General features: G+C 42.1%; 1 protein-coding gene across 1 annotated transcript in view; it reads right to left on the bottom strand.

The window, feature by feature from the left end:
* The window catches only part of INPP5A (inositol polyphosphate-5-phosphatase A), a 262,693-nt gene that overhangs the window by 38,224 nt on the left and 208,319 nt on the right, over nucleotides 1-16,150 (bottom strand). Inside the window, exons 10-11 of the mRNA XM_059821118.1 lie at nucleotides 1,917-2,012; nucleotides 1,506-1,580 (exon numbers count right to left, since the gene is read on the bottom strand). Coding sequence (XP_059677101.1) covers nucleotides 1,506-1,580; nucleotides 1,917-2,012 — 171 coding nt within the window. The remainder of the gene's footprint in view (nucleotides 1-1,505; nucleotides 1,581-1,916; nucleotides 2,013-16,150) is intronic.

The raw sequence follows: 16,150 nt of genomic DNA, 5'->3' as shown, positions 1-16,150 counted from the left end.
CTGAAAGGAGAAACAGATCTCCACTTTCCTCATGAGTCTGACTCATCAAAGTCTTCTGACTTCAAGAAATGAGTAAGATCTCAGATTGTCACATGGAATTAACCTCCTTTGTGTAAGTCAACTTAAAAACAGAGAGGGTAGTAGGGCTTCAGCTGTCCTCCTCGCCCTGGCTCCTTGCAGACAGCCCTCCAAACAGCCCGGTTCTCTATGAACAGCAAGAGAATAAGCCGTAGGCAGGAGAGAAGAAGAGAGAGAGGGGAGAGTCATGGATCCTGTGTACAACCCATCCCTAACGCAAAATGTAGCTATACACTGTGTGAGCAGGCACACTGTGTAATTGGTACATAGTGCGGCAAAATCGAGAGGCGGGGACTAGGGCAAACACGAAGGGGTTCTCAAAAAACCTGAGACACAGAAGATTAATCCCTCGTCTTCTTTTATTTTGGGTACAAGGAAGGAAGGTAAAATTCAGTCACCCTGAGAAAAGGACCAAAGAAAGAAGGGGAAACTTCGCTAGCTCGTCAGCCTCCACAAACGACTTTGACACACACAGTCTCTGCAGAACACACAAAGTTTTCTGAAGGTTTTCTTTGTCTAGTGTAGCCTGCCCTATTTATATAGCTCAGAATATTCAACATACGAATGCCGTTAGTTTACATGCACATAGGCAGGTCAAGACCTGACACAAGTTAGCGTAGCTCTTCTGGTGTCAGTGAAGTTGGGCCAGTTTCCACAAGCAGAGGGTCTGGCCCATGACATCCACAATAAGGCTCCCGCATGCAATATGCACATTCCTGGTTTTTATCTGTGCGTAACTGGGCTTTTTTGTTTGGGTGCTTAATGTTTTTCCTTTAGATACCTAACTCCTAGGAACCTTAGATGAAATTGAGAAAGCTGCAAGCAGTGATAATGGAGATTTTCCAAAATGAGTGGCTAAAGAAGGCATAAAGCCATTCTCCACAGAAAAATCATAGTCCTCATTACAAATCAGAACGTTAGCATTCCCCATCTGCTTTGTCCTCTTAGGAAGCCCTATATGATGTCCAAGCAGTGGCAGTCTGCTGCAGGGTTTGAGCTTCCTATTCTACTTATTCAGGCGTTTCTACTATTCTTTGTACGCTCAGAAGACCCAGATATTTTCAGCACAGCTTTGTATTAAGGGCTTTTCCTAAGTTACTATGGCGTACAATGAAGAGCTAGTAATGAAACAGGATGCTTGAAGAAATGCAGACCAGAGGACAGAGTAAAAAAGTGAATTGTCACATATATTTAATTTACAATTTTTTTTATGTAAAAGAAGGTAAACAGATGCCAAAGTTACGAAGCTGCACACAAAATAACCGGCTAAGTGAAGGGGAAATTTGGAGCAGTTGTTGTGTTAGATGAATTATCCCTTCTCATTCTGTAGGCAGGAAGGCTGATAAGGATGAAGGGCTGGTAGAGAAACGCAATCTGTATGTGAGTTTCCAACTTATTCCTTCAAAAGTGTTTAGCAATGAACTTACCGCAGTGCCATTGTTATCTCTAAATACATCTTGATTAAAATAGTCGAAGAGCTTCTTTTCTAATTGTAGCATAACCTAAAAAAAATAAGAGGAGACAGGTCAGCAAAGCTCTTGGACTCAGCTACCCAATACACAGCTGTTGGAAGTGACCCTTTTAGAGACATGCAACCCTTTAAAACGACACGACATTTCTACATGTCTAAAGCTCCTTGTCAGCTTGCCCATTTGGTTGACTGGCAATCACTTAAAAAGATCCAATTAACTGAGCATTAGGTGTGACAATCTATATCCCTCCCCTCCCTTTAAATTATCAGTTTGAAACAACTATATCCATGCTTTGTAGAAAAGAAAGTGAACATTCAACAACGTTTCTATTTACACAGGGGGTACAGAGGGCATTAAGTTGTTTACCTTTCGGTCATTATCAGATTCACGAAATATTAGCTTGACTACTTCATTTGTGTCAGCTGCCCGGATAGTCTGCATTGTAGCCTTTGCACATAGTGTCTAATAAAAAACAAAAGGGGAGAAAGGGAAACTAGTTTATATGAAACGTAACGCCACGTTTAGTTCAACTTTATCAATCTATGTTTCTTCAATGCCTACCTGAAAATATGATTTGCTGTAGGTCAAAATACAAAGCATTGCTAATTTAAGTCACTTCCACTCATGATGGATTTAAAACAATAAACTGAATTACCATTTGGAGAGAAACAAGCAATATTAAGAAAATATCAATCAGATAAGGCAAATACTCATTTAACTTAGTACCATGCACACAGGTTCTTTCACAGGTCTGACACCGTATCACACATTACTAGTAAACATCCTCAAAAGCCACTTCCTACAGCTAATGACTCCACAGCCCTACTGGTTTCTGCACTGCATTCTTAAAAGCTGATAACTACATTGGCACTACAGTTCTGCGGGTTAACTCTTGTTTGCAAAAACTTCTGCCTTGTAAATTAATGTTCCAAGTATAATTTAAAAGTCCAAGCAATGCTTACACAATCTGACAATAGTTTCACAGTTTACTCTGGATAGCAAATTCCCCATGCATCATCCTTTAAAGTAACAGACAACATCGCATCTCTAGATATTTTGAGGACTAGGTGTCCAAAGCATATTATAGGTCAGCACTTTGTTAGGCGCAGAGGTATGAATTTCTGAGGAAGTGTCAGGCCTCGATTCATTTGCCCTTCGCCTGGCTGGGGCCCAGTTTCAATGGCAATCAAAGCTGACCTAGAGAATAAGACACAACAGGTTGTTTAAAGGGCTTGCTGTGTTGCATTGTAACAGGTGAAAATCTGGAGCTTTTAGCAAAGCAGTTAGGCATATATTTAACTTAAAACCGTACTTTAGATTCACTGAACCTATACTTTTAGTGAAGCTTTAAGTATGTTAAATGCTCTGAAATGCAGAAATAGATTACAACTTAACTGTGGGGCAGGCAGACTTCACAAAGTGCTCTGTAGTTACCCAGCTTGGGCAAAGCTACTGGATGGTCTATAATGCTACCCCAGCCCATCTGCCTGGGTTGCCGGAAAGCACAAGGTGGAAGACAGAAAGGGGAGTTGAGAAAACCTCGGCATCACTCAAAGGCAGAGAGAAAACGGCCCAGATGTGCACGCACACCTGGGAGGCAGCGCAGCATCCTTCGCTACAGCCGAGGCACAAGCTGCTGATAGCATCTATGCACAGCCCTGGATAAGGATATTGGCAAAAGCTATCCTTCTGAATAAAAGCTTATTTTGCTAGAGGTTCTTAACAAAAGTGTGCTAAATAAAATAACTGAGTCAAGGAGAGGCAAAGAGGTGACTTCCCTGCTCTGCCAGTTCCATTCCCTGTCATAATGGCCAGACAACAGATTTTCATTTTGCGTAATAGTCACGTATAAAATAAGTATGTTCTGTGATAATAGGGTAATAGAATTTCACATCCTACTACATGCTTCTTTCTGTCACAAATAGGAATACTTACATTGGGATTCGTTACTAGAAGTGTGGTATCTATCAGACACAATGCCATGAAACTACAGCTTACTTCTCAGGTCCCCATTCTGAACTTCTTCTGAAGGAATAAATACATGCCAAACATGTACTTAAACAAAAATCCATCTGCTTCCAAATATTTTAGATCTCAGCTGAGGCTACCAGTGCTAGAAGGGAAACAATCTGTCAATGGACTTTTTGCCCCCCTTTGAAAGAAAGGCATTAAAAAATGATCCTTGATAAAGGCCCCTGTGTGTTGCCATAGTACAAACAGAAAGCACAAGCTAAGCAATTTCGCTTTTAAAGGATAACTTGAGTCTGATTCAGTAAAAATAAAAAACAAATCTTATTTTTTTCTTCAAGTCCGTGAACTGAACAGGCGCTGATTCCCCCTCTTACTGAATAAATGATGTCCTTTCCTGACAAATTTTTCCTGAGTGTTTCCTCCTCCCCAAAAAGCAGTGCCATGTCTATAGACTACAAACATCTAACTCCGGGGTTTACCCTAAAATAGGCGGCACGCTCGCGGCCCCAACGCGGCCGTAGGTGTCTGTGAAATCACGGTTTTCACTGGCGAAAGGAGTACTGGTCACACGGACACAGACGCAGGCTGCCCTCTGAGAACTTCATCTGTCCGCAGAATTTTCGGGTGTGTTTTCGAAAGGCTCGGAGAAGAGCGGGCAGGTGCCGGCAGCAGCCGCTTAAGCCTCGCTCCGCCGCGCAGGCCGGCGCACCGGACGGTCAGGGAAGCTGCGCTTTCGGCACCGCTTGTTTCAAGCGCAGACCCCCTAACTCTGCCCTCGCGCCCACCGTGTGCCGCCGGGTCCCTTCTGTCTGCCTGGACATGTCATTACCGTTTCGCCATCTGCGTCCCCGCGGACACGGTGAGGTAATCCAGCAGCGAGCCATTCCCAAAGTGCTCCCCGCCATGCCGGCTATTGAAATTCAAAGCACAGATTAGCTAATCGGGTCAAGCCCCAAAAAATAGCGCTTTGGGCTCCGGTGTCACAAATCAGTCTGGTCGCCTTCAAACAGCGCACCAGATTAGAACAAGCACCCGAACAAACCAAAGCGGAAAACCCGCCGCTCTCTAAAGCTGGTTTCTAAAGCCCTAACAAATCGCTCCATCTTTCACTCATTTAAACTTTCCAAATGAGGGTCAGTACGGTCCCCGAGCATCCAAATGCTAATGCGCTTAAGCGCGCTTAAGCAGCTTTCCAGAGTGAATGGGCCAAAGAAGGGCTCCCAGAGACAAGGCAGAGTTACTGTCACTGTCAAAAAGTCATTGTAGCCACCCCCAGAGTGGTTGCAATTCAAGAAATTCATGATTTCTGTCTCTTAAAGGCATCTGCTTGAGAACATTTTTTTTTCCGAGCTGCTTTATCTCACAACTTCAGGCCCGCTCTAACAGAAAAAACCCCACGATCGACTCTTGAGAACCAATACAGAGAAAGGACCCACATACCTTATTGCTTTCAAATTTCACACGCACAAAAAGTTACCTTATTCACAGACAAAAAGTGATTGGGCAAAGGTTCATTTCTTATACAAGCTGGAGCACTCCTTTTTTCCTCCTCCTTTCAATTTCTACAAAGTCGTAGTCACCCAAGCAGAAAACTTTCGGGAACATGTGCCTTTTTAGAGACGAGTCTACTTATGAAGGGATTTTTTGTTGCTGGTAAAGAAAATCGAAACGCTATGAAAACACACTGCTGCTTTTTGGGTAGTCCCTCAAAGCCACTCTTTTACAAAGTCGGAAGAGGGGAAATCAGTTATCAAACCTCCTCTCTCCAAGTTATCTTTTTAAAAAAATCTTTTTTCTTTGGAAACAAGATTTGTTAAAAAGTTTGCAGGAGAGCTGTATTCAGAGCTGAGAGAGAACTCAGTATTCAGCCTTTGCTTAGCAAACACAGACGTGTCTTATTCCAGTTTTCACATACACTGTCCACACAGGTAGATGCTTCGTAGTATTTTTCAAATAATCCTTTGTGATAATTCATGTGTATTAAATTGTAAAACGTAGCAATAACTTTTCTGATAATTGCCTTGAATGTAATAAAAATGTACTGTTATGCAAAGCTAGGAGTGAAAGATTTTATATTGACAAGAGACAAACCTGGAACTTCCAAACTCTGCAGTCGGCAGAAACCTTTGAAAGTCTTTTGATTTACAGCATAAATGCAACCTTCAAAATACATCTGCTCCCATATATACACAATGCATCAAAACATTTAAGACTGTGTTTCTGCATGCTTACAGTAAAAAGGGATAAAGACATTAAAACGATTGTGTTATATAGCTAAAACACACAATATTTTATATTACAGAATTGCTCTTTATATTGCGTTTACATGGGAGCAGTCTGAACAGCTGTGAACTGCACTACTGTCTCCTGCTAGTAGTGCTCTGCTGAAAATTGCAGCTGATTTGTGATTGATTTTGCACTCCTGCTTTCTGGACATCCTTTAGACTGCTGAGTCCACCTCTTGATGTGTGAGCTGAGTTACTGCATGCTTGTAATTACTTCAACAAATTCTTTTTGAAAAAAATGTGGTACCCAAGCACATAGACTCAAACTTTCCTGCTGCCTCTGTCTACTGAATCTAAAGATGTGTATTATTTTTCCCAATGATTTGAATACTCTTCTTAGCACTTATTATTACTTTGAATTCTTCTAAAAAAAAAAGAAAGTAGAATATAATCATTGCTCCTTTATAATTAAAAAAGTTCAGCAATAGTTGCAATTGCCATTTCTGGTAAGCCCCATAGATTAAACCAGAACTGTTTGTTGCTAAAAGTGCCAGGAGAGAAGTGCAGAGTCTGAAGAATGCTACCACGAGCCAGCTGAAACGAGGTCTTGAGCACACGAGCAACTGAATCAATGAAATTTAAGGTATTTCATTTTATTCCAGTTACATACTCTGTGGATTCTGGCAGGATAGAAAAGGCAGAGGTACACGTATCATCTAATTATGACAGTGAAATAATTCTTCTGAAATGCTACTCAAACCCCAAAATCAATCTAACACTTATTAAATTAGGATAATCAAATGCTTTTTATTATTATCTGGATGCAAATTGTATTTGAAACAATCAGCGAGGTAAAAGATTTGCTACTTTGGGAATAACAGGAACATCTATCTTGTTTGGGCTCCTCCTTACCTCTGAGGGGTTGATATGATTTCCCGGGTATTGGGAATATACTAACAGTAAATTCACCAAATCATGTGATGTAAGAGAAATAAAATTTGCAAGTGAGAAAAACAAAGTTAAATGTAACTTTCTGAGTCAATGAAAGTTGTGCGTTTAGCTACCGGATGGTTAACACTGTCTTTCTCAAACTCTATCTGCCATTGAAATGGGGATTTATTTTAGCTAATTTTCACAACCATGCAGAGGTATTTGGCCATACAGCTGTTGAAAACAATTAGGGAAACTGAAGAGCTAAATTCCCCAATGTAAAGCAATCAAAACCCATCTGAGAGGACATACACGTTCACTTGAAAAAATATCCCTTAGACTATAAATTAACTTGTGTTAACTTTAACTGCGTGGAAATAGCAATAATGTCTCAGAGAAGTTACTATGCTCTTAACATTAATAAGCTTCCAGGAGCAGGAATTTAACCCAACACTGAGATAAATGTTAGTTGAATAAAGAACAAAAATAAAAAAGCATTAATGAGAAGCCACTTAAAGTATCAATATGAGAAATTACTTTATCTTTGAATATTCCCAGAGGAGTAAGCTCATGTCCAGGGAAGCAGAGATGGTGGAGGGGCCGGGTGGGATGGAGAGCGAAAGCCTCCTGCACCACTCCCGTCTCTCCTCTCAGTGCACTGCCTACGCAGCATGTGTACAGTCCATCTTCTGACGGCAAATCAATGCAAATTACATGACGCTGCTGCCTGCATACATTTCAGGACTGACGGAACTTCACAGGCAGTTTACAGCAGCACCAGTTCTACCACCTGGGAGAGCTTGGCCCAGGAGCTGCCCAAGACCTACAGTGGTACTCTGGCCTCCACCGCACGACTCTTGCTGAGTTGTGGCAAAAGGATCTTTTCGTTTTAAAATACCTCTTTGGGTAGCGTCTGTGACAAAAAAAGCTTAGCACTAAGACCCTATCTTCATGCTCCCATTCTCCCAAAGATCTCCTGCGTCCCTAAAATGAATGATCCCTGCTGGAAACAACTTGCATTTCTTTGGGCTCAGTTTCACATTAGCTGCACTAAGTTCACCGTGAAATGCATTTTCTTGTCCAGAAACAGATCATTCACGACATTGTTATCGAAGTGTATCACTAGGCAATGCAAAACCATTCCCATTCGTTTTTCAGGTACTGCACCGAGTAAACTGGGAGGCTGGTTTAATGGCACAGCCTCTGTCCGGCGGTCGTGCAACTCCCTGCTCTGCCGGCAATACTCTCTTGCCTGCTCTGTTATTGCTGAAAACAACACCCAGTTCTTACAGAGTTATCTTTTGCAGTAATGGGTGAGATTTCTGTTTGCATTTGCAAAGGAGGCAGCGGGGCCACGGCCCCAAGAACACTCAGCTGCAGACCGCCAGCCCCAGCCCACCCTCGGCCCGGGCAGGGTGCAGGGGCGGCCAGCTCGGTGCCGTACGCCCGCAGAGCAGCCTGCCCTTCCCCAGGTCCGGAGAGGCCTCTGAGGTTGCGGACCGTGCCCTCCCTGCCTCTGCAGCTTTCCTCTGTGCCAACAGCTGGTGGCAATGACGGCTCTCTTTTTAATCCTCTTCTTCAGAAAAGAATCTGAACGAAGTCCAAAAGGCCTTTGCCACTAAGATTCTCTGAGATTACAGATCTTGAAGAAAGTGTCGAACGCCCAACCTTACGTTCTTGGAAAGAATGTGCTATTACAGCTCTGTCCCTGGAGACAGGACTACTAGATTGCAGCGATCAGCTGCCTCCCAGCATCTTTTTCTCCTGGAACATATACTTCTGACGGCATTTGAAAGAAATCCCTCTTGGCATTTGTTACATGTTTAGCAGCAATAAAATTCAATCTGTTTATTAGATGCGCAGCATAACCTAACTCAGCTACTTAGACACTGTGCTCAACCTCTGAGGTTTAAATCTGACTTTCCTAATTTTGGCTAAATATCCTAAACATTGTTTTCTTCTGAAACCAAGCAGTTTGTTCAGTTAGCTGTTACTTTGTACGTGATGATTTAATTATAAAATTTTCATCAGTACCCATCGAACAGCAGAACCTTAATTACTACTTGCTCACCTACACAGATCCAAAGAGAAAGAATAAGGGATAATAGTTTCTCACACTCCTACATTTTTTCCCCACAGAATCTTCCTACACCCCATTGTTTCAAGCTGAGAGACTTTCATTAGACACTTCGTGGTGCTCTGTCCTAAACAGTTTTGCAAATATAACAATCCCCCATTTTGTAACTATTTTTCTTTTCCAATACTGGTGCTAAATGGACCTTTTTCTAAAAAAATTTTTCTGTTATTACTGTTAATTTCTCCCCCCCACCCCAGGTGTATCTCTTTCTAAGAATTAAAAAATCAGGATCCGACTCCTTTTCCACCACACATATTCACCGGCATGGTGATTGGCTTCTAGTTTTCTCTAGCTGATCCCTTCTGGTCAGGTTCCACATCTTTTTGGATTCTCTTGTTTCATTTTCCTGACTATGATCTCCAAGTCTGAGTTCAGCCAAGCATCTACGTATCGATTCACAATCTATTTCTCCTGAGTTGTTTGGCACCTGCATGCATCAGGAAGCCAAAGCCGTGTAGGGCCTCTGCAGGCAAAGGTGAAGCTTTCAGGTAAAGCCTTCCCCTGGCCCCTTTTTAGGCTCTCAGTTTAAATTCATTGCTGACATTGATAGTAACTTTCAAATGCATTTGGGACTTTGACTAGATCTGGATAAACCCTACACCACTAGAAGATCTGGAACTTTGAAGCAGACTGCTAGACCAATCTCCTCCCTGCTCCTGTCCATCTTCCTAGTCGTTTAGCATCACTACTTGATGTCAAGTAGGGTCCTGGGGGAGTTTTCAAAGACAATGATTTGCTTTTCCATAATTACAGGAACCAGAACACTCCAACTGTTCCTATGGAAATCTTTAGTATGTATGTTGTCTCGTCTCGTAATGTGTAAACCTCTTGAGATTTATTCAGACATTCTTCTATTACTTACCTTCCATTATTTTTTCTGCTTTGGCCAAGCAGCAATACCAGCCTGAAAAATTCCTTGTTGGAAACCCTCCCAGCACTAACCCGTTTTTTACTCCAGCTGACTAAGCAGAGGACTGTATGTATTGTTTCTGTTAAGCAAAGCCTTTGATGAAGCGCATAGGATCTCTGATGGGAATCTATTTCTGTAGAGAAATGTGAAATCCCCTGTTCCCTTGAATTCAGGAGGAATGAAGTAAGAGGCAGCTTCTCTCCTTATAGCTAAGCTTGCTTTTATCTAACTTTCAGACCAAGAACCTTCTATTTCTTTTCATTTCAAAAGCAAAATAGCCCGTTAACCCCATCTGCTGCTGTGTGCCTTGCAACTGCCTTTGTTTTCAGTGGTAACATTTGCCTCTGTGCTGATGGTGTTACTGTTTCTGCTACCTCCATATTTAATGGTTTCTTACAGCTGTAAGAAATGAAACATGGGAGCAGTAACATGAAGTAGCAAAAATTTAAGCCAACACCTAACAAAATTCTTTGGTGCTGTTTGACTCACTTCCAGAACTGGACGTTGCAGGGTTCCAAATAACTGGAGTCTGTCAGCTTTATTCTTCTTAACCGTTCCAGGGAGCTTGCTTACTGACACAGCCTGCTGGGGACGGACAAGAGCGTGCACTGCCAGACCACAGCCGCTGCAAAGTGCTCTGCGCAGTGGAGTATTTCCATGTTACCTCACTCAGAACAACCGGCAAGCCTCAGAAACACTCCCATGCAGTATTTTGTTCCACCAACTAGCACTGCCAAAAAGAGTAAATTCGGGAGTTTGACCTTTAAATTAATGGTGAGTTTTGTACAAATCAATGGCATGACATGTCTCAAGATCAAGACTTAGCCTCTGAAGAGTGTGAACCTTTGGCTTCCAAAAAGTAGACTTACAACAGCACGTATCATCTATGTAATATATGATGCACAGCCAATACACTGTTCAATAGTATTTTTGCACTTGACTTTTATTAAGCTTATCCTCAGAAATGAAAATCGGAGCTGACTTTTAAAACATGAAGTGTTGGGCGATTCTGAAATCAAACCACAAATCTACCTAAAATCTACATGCTTTTAGCCAGACGCTACCTACTTTTAATCACAAAATGAGAAATATAGAGAAGTACAGAATGTTTTTTTCTTCCTATCATGCATAATAGCAAAAATAATTAGTCCCTTAAATAAAGAGGGAATTTGAGACCTGGAACAGGAAAGTGACTTGCATGAGGCACGAGTGTGTTCCGGGCTGCCAGCTCCTCAGGCTTGTGCTCTTGCTAAATCTAAGCGCAATTGTGAGATGGATGTGCACCCTCCACCAGAATGTTCGGCAAAGTGGGAGAGATGTTAATATTCTTCCACTGTTTGCCCTCTATGGGAAACGAACACCCTTTTTCTAAGTTAACCTTACATTTTAAGGCAGCAAATGTGACAGGAAAATAATTTCTAGTTCACTGTATCTGGTTTTCTGACCTGAACAAGTTTTCCAAATGGGAAGTGAAATTCACTGTGCTAATAACTGGAACATGCTGTACAGTGTTACGGTGAGACTAAAACTTGGCTGATGAGGTGATGCCTTGCTGATGCAACACGTGGATGATTTCCTTACTGTATTTTTTCCCCTCTGTTTGTCCAGCCTCCCTGACTCGTCTCTTTTTCATCCTCCAGCCATATCTCATTCATTTCTCATCAATGTACTACTCCCTGTCCGGTTCCACATCATTTGCTCCTTTATTCACTTTTGCAGTGCAATATGAGTCCAGCAGCCTGTAAGTTCAAATAATCCTTTGTAGCTAGTTATGTTCAAATAGCTCAGAGAACCGTGAGGCGGGACTGCTGAATTGTCCCCTCTCCCATCACGGCTGCCACGCAGCCTCCAGGCCGTTGGCTGCGGCAGCACCTCGACTCTGAAGACCCCAAGACGTGCTGTGGGGCTGCGGCAGGTGCCCCAGGAGGCACAGTGCTGAACAACAGGCTTACGCTTCTTGAACAAGACACAAACCATTGTGGAGTTCACCTATTTCCAGGAGGACTTATTCACACATTAAAATAAATGCTTTTCGGATAAAATGAATGAAGGATATCTCCGTAAAATACTGTGCAAGGCGTGGACCCAAGGTTTACTACATTCTCCCTGATGAACGGCAAGATGGACTGACAGATCAGCATGTGTATGACACATATACCACACCCAGTCAAAAGACTGGCGACACATAAAAACCAGTTGTGGGGTAAAAGAGTCAATGTGGAGAGCAGGAAACAGGGTGGCATGTTCTACTTACTGCCTACTACTACTTCACCACCCCTGGTAAGGTAGCTTTGCGTCCTCTTTGGTGTGGTTTCTGATGGTGTAGAATGAAGGGTTTGTGCATTACAGCAATATTCAGAATTCCCTCCAGGACATCGCCTCCACTGAACGGGTCCAAAGCTCAGCTGCTGATCAACAACAAATTGCAATGCAGCCCTCGACCAACTAGAGCGACACGGCTGATCAGAGAGAGAGGAGGATTTGGAGAAACAGCAACTTCACACCACTGGCTGGGGATCCAGAGGGATTCAACCCAGCAATGAATGCCGATCCCCAGCTCATTTGACACCACCGGGTGTTACAGAGCACCACTGAGAGAGGACAGAAAGCTCTGCCAGAAATGCAGCTTCCGAGGTCCTCCTGCTCGTATGGATCAATGATCCATCTGGAGGGGACGGGGGCCCAACTGGGCAGACAACCAGAAAGCATACTCTACAGAGTTTCTGAAACGCAGACGAAAATTTTTTCCTTGAAGCAAACCAGGATTCAAACATGCTGAGGAACACAGAGAGCTCTGAAGTTTGCAGAAAGAGGGAAAAATGCAAGCTCAAAAGTGCTAACACAATATAATTTTAAAGCTAACAGCTGTGGGCTAGTTAGTGAAGTGCTCTTCTTTTCGCTGTATCTTTAAGTGCTGTTAAATTCATTTGTCACTTGATCGAAAGCCAACAGGCTACAAATCTCCCAAGCCCCTCTTGCGCTGAATAGTGACAGGAGTATTCTGTTCCGCCATAAGAAAACATTTGTGTGCGTCTCTGTCCAGAGTCATACATGCTACTTTAACTCATCTGCCTCCCCATTCTCTCCAGCCCAGGAGGACAAATTGCTCACTGTGGCTCCCTTTCAGAGGCAGCACAGCGCGCAAAGAATCATGACTGAGCAGAAACACAAGAAACAGGCACATAAAAATTCATCACTTTGGCCTCCTGACCTCTTGCCACTGGGTTTGGCAAACCCCGTCTCAAAAAGTAGCACCAAGGGAGAGCTAAGCAGACCGGCTGAGTGAAATTACTGACAAAAAATATCTTGGACACAGGAAAACCCCACCAGATGCTTCATTGTCTTTGCAGAGAAGTGGTGCTGAAAAAGGGGGTGATCTACCACATGGCATATTGGGTGGAATAAGTAGTGCCATTGTTTCAGAGCAGCTCTGTCACTTTACTGACTGCAATACAAAGAGGTGTAAAGCAAGATTTAATCCTGACTTTTTAGTCAGCAGATTAAAACCAATCATGCCAGATGTCCACAAGACTGTTTAACATACAGAAAGCTTTTTCATACTCCACAAAAAAGTGAAAGCTGTAATAACTTCTTCTTTATTTCCTCTAGAGAGGCCTTTTTCACTCACTTTTAGTCAGGAAAAAAGGGAGATGTTGTAATGGATTTTAAGATGTGCTATTAATTTTTACTCTGGCCTTTGCTCTTTTCCCTTTTGAGACAAAGCTAAACAAAGTAGATTCTTTTACCCATCCAAAATCGGACAGGTATGCCAAAGAAAACTGCTGGCATAAAAAAGTTGTGATTTCAAAAAGAACTTATACCCTAGGACCAGAATTGGACATGATCAGCAGTATTCACAACAGAAGTTAAAATTCCTCTCCATAATACCTGATGTGATGCAAGATATGAAAGTATGGTTGTCAGCGTGCTGATAAATAAACAAATGTTTGATTGTTTTCCCCCCAGGACCGGAATTCTGCTTGTGTGACTTTTCGCATAGGTGCCTCCTGACACGTGCTGGCATATACCCAGCCTGAGGACGTGCACGCCCTGCTGCCTACCTTCAGTAAGAGCACACCGGCACACACCAAATCTGGGGCTGGGGCTATCTTCCATAACCCTTAGGGCAACCCTTGTCGTATGCAATAGAAACCGTAGAGGGACCATGAGAGCGGTGCGGCTCCCAGTCCGGCAGTCCTGAGGGGAAGGTCCACGCGGTACCACAGGACACGCGCTGGCAGGGCACCTCGCCTCCGCGGCTGCTCCTGCTGTGGGACCCAGAAACCTGACCGGGGTCACCGGAAGCCACGACAGGCTCTGAAAGATGAGTGCTAAGAAGCGATGTTCTTATTTGCAAATACTCACTCGGTGCTCTTATTTAAACTCACCCACAGAACTGTTAAACACTTTGCAGTGTTTGCTTTCTTCTTTTTCTATTTATAAACAAATTAATCTCTAAAAATATTATCGCAAAGGATACAAATTCAATAATTACTGTACTTTTAAAATATGTTTAAAATATGTTTAGTATTTTTTTCTGCTATATTACAGAAGTGCAAAAAAATCCACATATTAGTGTACCCCCCTGAATTTCCATAGCCAAAAGCCTTGCTAAGTTCAACAAAACCCAGCATGCGTATTTAGTTTCTCATATTAAATTGCAAATCGTTTACACATTTAAGAAAAAAACCCTGACTTAATCTTTGGAAAAAAGCTATAGAAAAAAATACATTCCCTTAAAATTCCGATGTTAGACTGTTTTGTATCACACACACCATTTACTAACTTGGAAGCTATAAGGCAGCGAGGTAATGCCTTGCTGGGCATCCCTTACCTATCAGTTGCCTATGGAAAAAAATACAACTTACACATCTCATGTGTTATCTTGTCACACACTTTAAAAGTAACCATCTTATTGAATCACTGACCTAAACCAGAGCTATTAAAACAATTGTCTTCATTTTATATCTAGTCAAGACCTAAATGAAAACAGTTAAGATCAGGTGATACACAAACTAGCAAGACATTGCTTTGGTTATACTGATACTATGTTAAGGATGGACAGAACTTTTTACTGGCTTTTTAGTACTTTCAGAGAAACAGACATAACCTCTTCCTGTCGTGTTAATGCAGATGCGAGAGGATGCTCTATTAAACTATCTAAACCAGTTGTATGTGTAACTGCAGATGTTCTTCCCTCCTGCCACCAACTGAATTATTTTGCATCCTTTAAAACTAGGGTGCCACTTCTGGAATTCATATGAGACAAAAGGGTAAGTATGTTTTGGTTAATCATGGTTTACAGCACTATAAAGCACAGCCACAGTTACAAGCCTAGTATCATGCTCTCTTCCTGGAAAAGGTATTTCATTAAGTGAATTAAGCTGCACTATTTGTCCTTCTATCATTACCATCCTTACCGTATTCTTTGCAGGTCTCGTATCATATTGGTAATTTTGGACAGGTAGACACTTTCACTAATATTTCTCTTTTCCCCAGTGTATTACGATGGCTGAAAGGTGTACACACTTCCTTTAAATCTTCTGGCATCTCATTCTCGTACTGAAGAGAAACAGGCAGGCACCATAACGAAGATGATGGTATTTTCTTTCTAACAAAGTTCAACTGGAGACTGTCAAGCTACCCAAGACGAGTAAGTCAACTAAGTGTAAATCTGACTAAGAGATTTCTGCCAGTTAAACACTTATTTCACCACTGCTTATTCAGCTTTGGAATTCGCCCAATTTTAAAATTGTAATTCTACTCTCTACTTCTGAATTTCTCCAAGCAAGTCTTGTGGGTGGCCCTCAAGATACATTTTACCAATTTTTCATGCCCATCCCTCGAAATGTGACCCTGCTCCTGTGCTTTTATCTCTCTGACAACTTCACACAGGAAAACATGCAGCCCCTCTGATAGCATGAAATCGGAAACAATAGCCTCTGGAAACAAAAGGGAGGCAGGATACAGTCCAGGTCCTGGCTGATTTTAGGCACAGACAGATGTTCATAGGACCCAATACCCTGAGCAAGCTGAAAGGAAAAGCTTGTAAAAGAAATGGACCTTAAAAACAATGTATTGAAGAGCTTTAAATAAAGGCAAAGGGAAAGCAATATGGCTTTCAATGATAAATCTCAGCAGAGAAAACCAAAGTGGTACCATGAATTTCAATGATGCATTTTTCTTTTTCAATGAACTCTACAGCTCATTTTGAAATCTACAAATTGCTCAAATCTCAACTTAGTTTACAAGTCTCCCATATCCATTAAAAGGTTACAATACACGCATTTCTCGTTTCTTATAACTAATCACCATAGCTGGGAACACCCAGTGAAGTCCTGAAATATAGGCTAATGCTATTATTTTAAAAGCTGCTTATAGCTCAACAAAGAGGAATATGCTGAAAGAATCCTGACTGGAAAAAATC

The sequence above is a fragment of the Gavia stellata genome, chromosome 9 (assembly GCF_030936135.1).
Source record: "Gavia stellata isolate bGavSte3 chromosome 9, bGavSte3.hap2, whole genome shotgun sequence".
In the NCBI taxonomy this organism is placed as follows: domain Eukaryota; kingdom Metazoa; phylum Chordata; class Aves; order Gaviiformes; family Gaviidae; genus Gavia; species Gavia stellata.
Note: the sequence above shows the minus strand (reverse complement) of the source record. Positions and strands in the feature narration are given on the sequence as shown.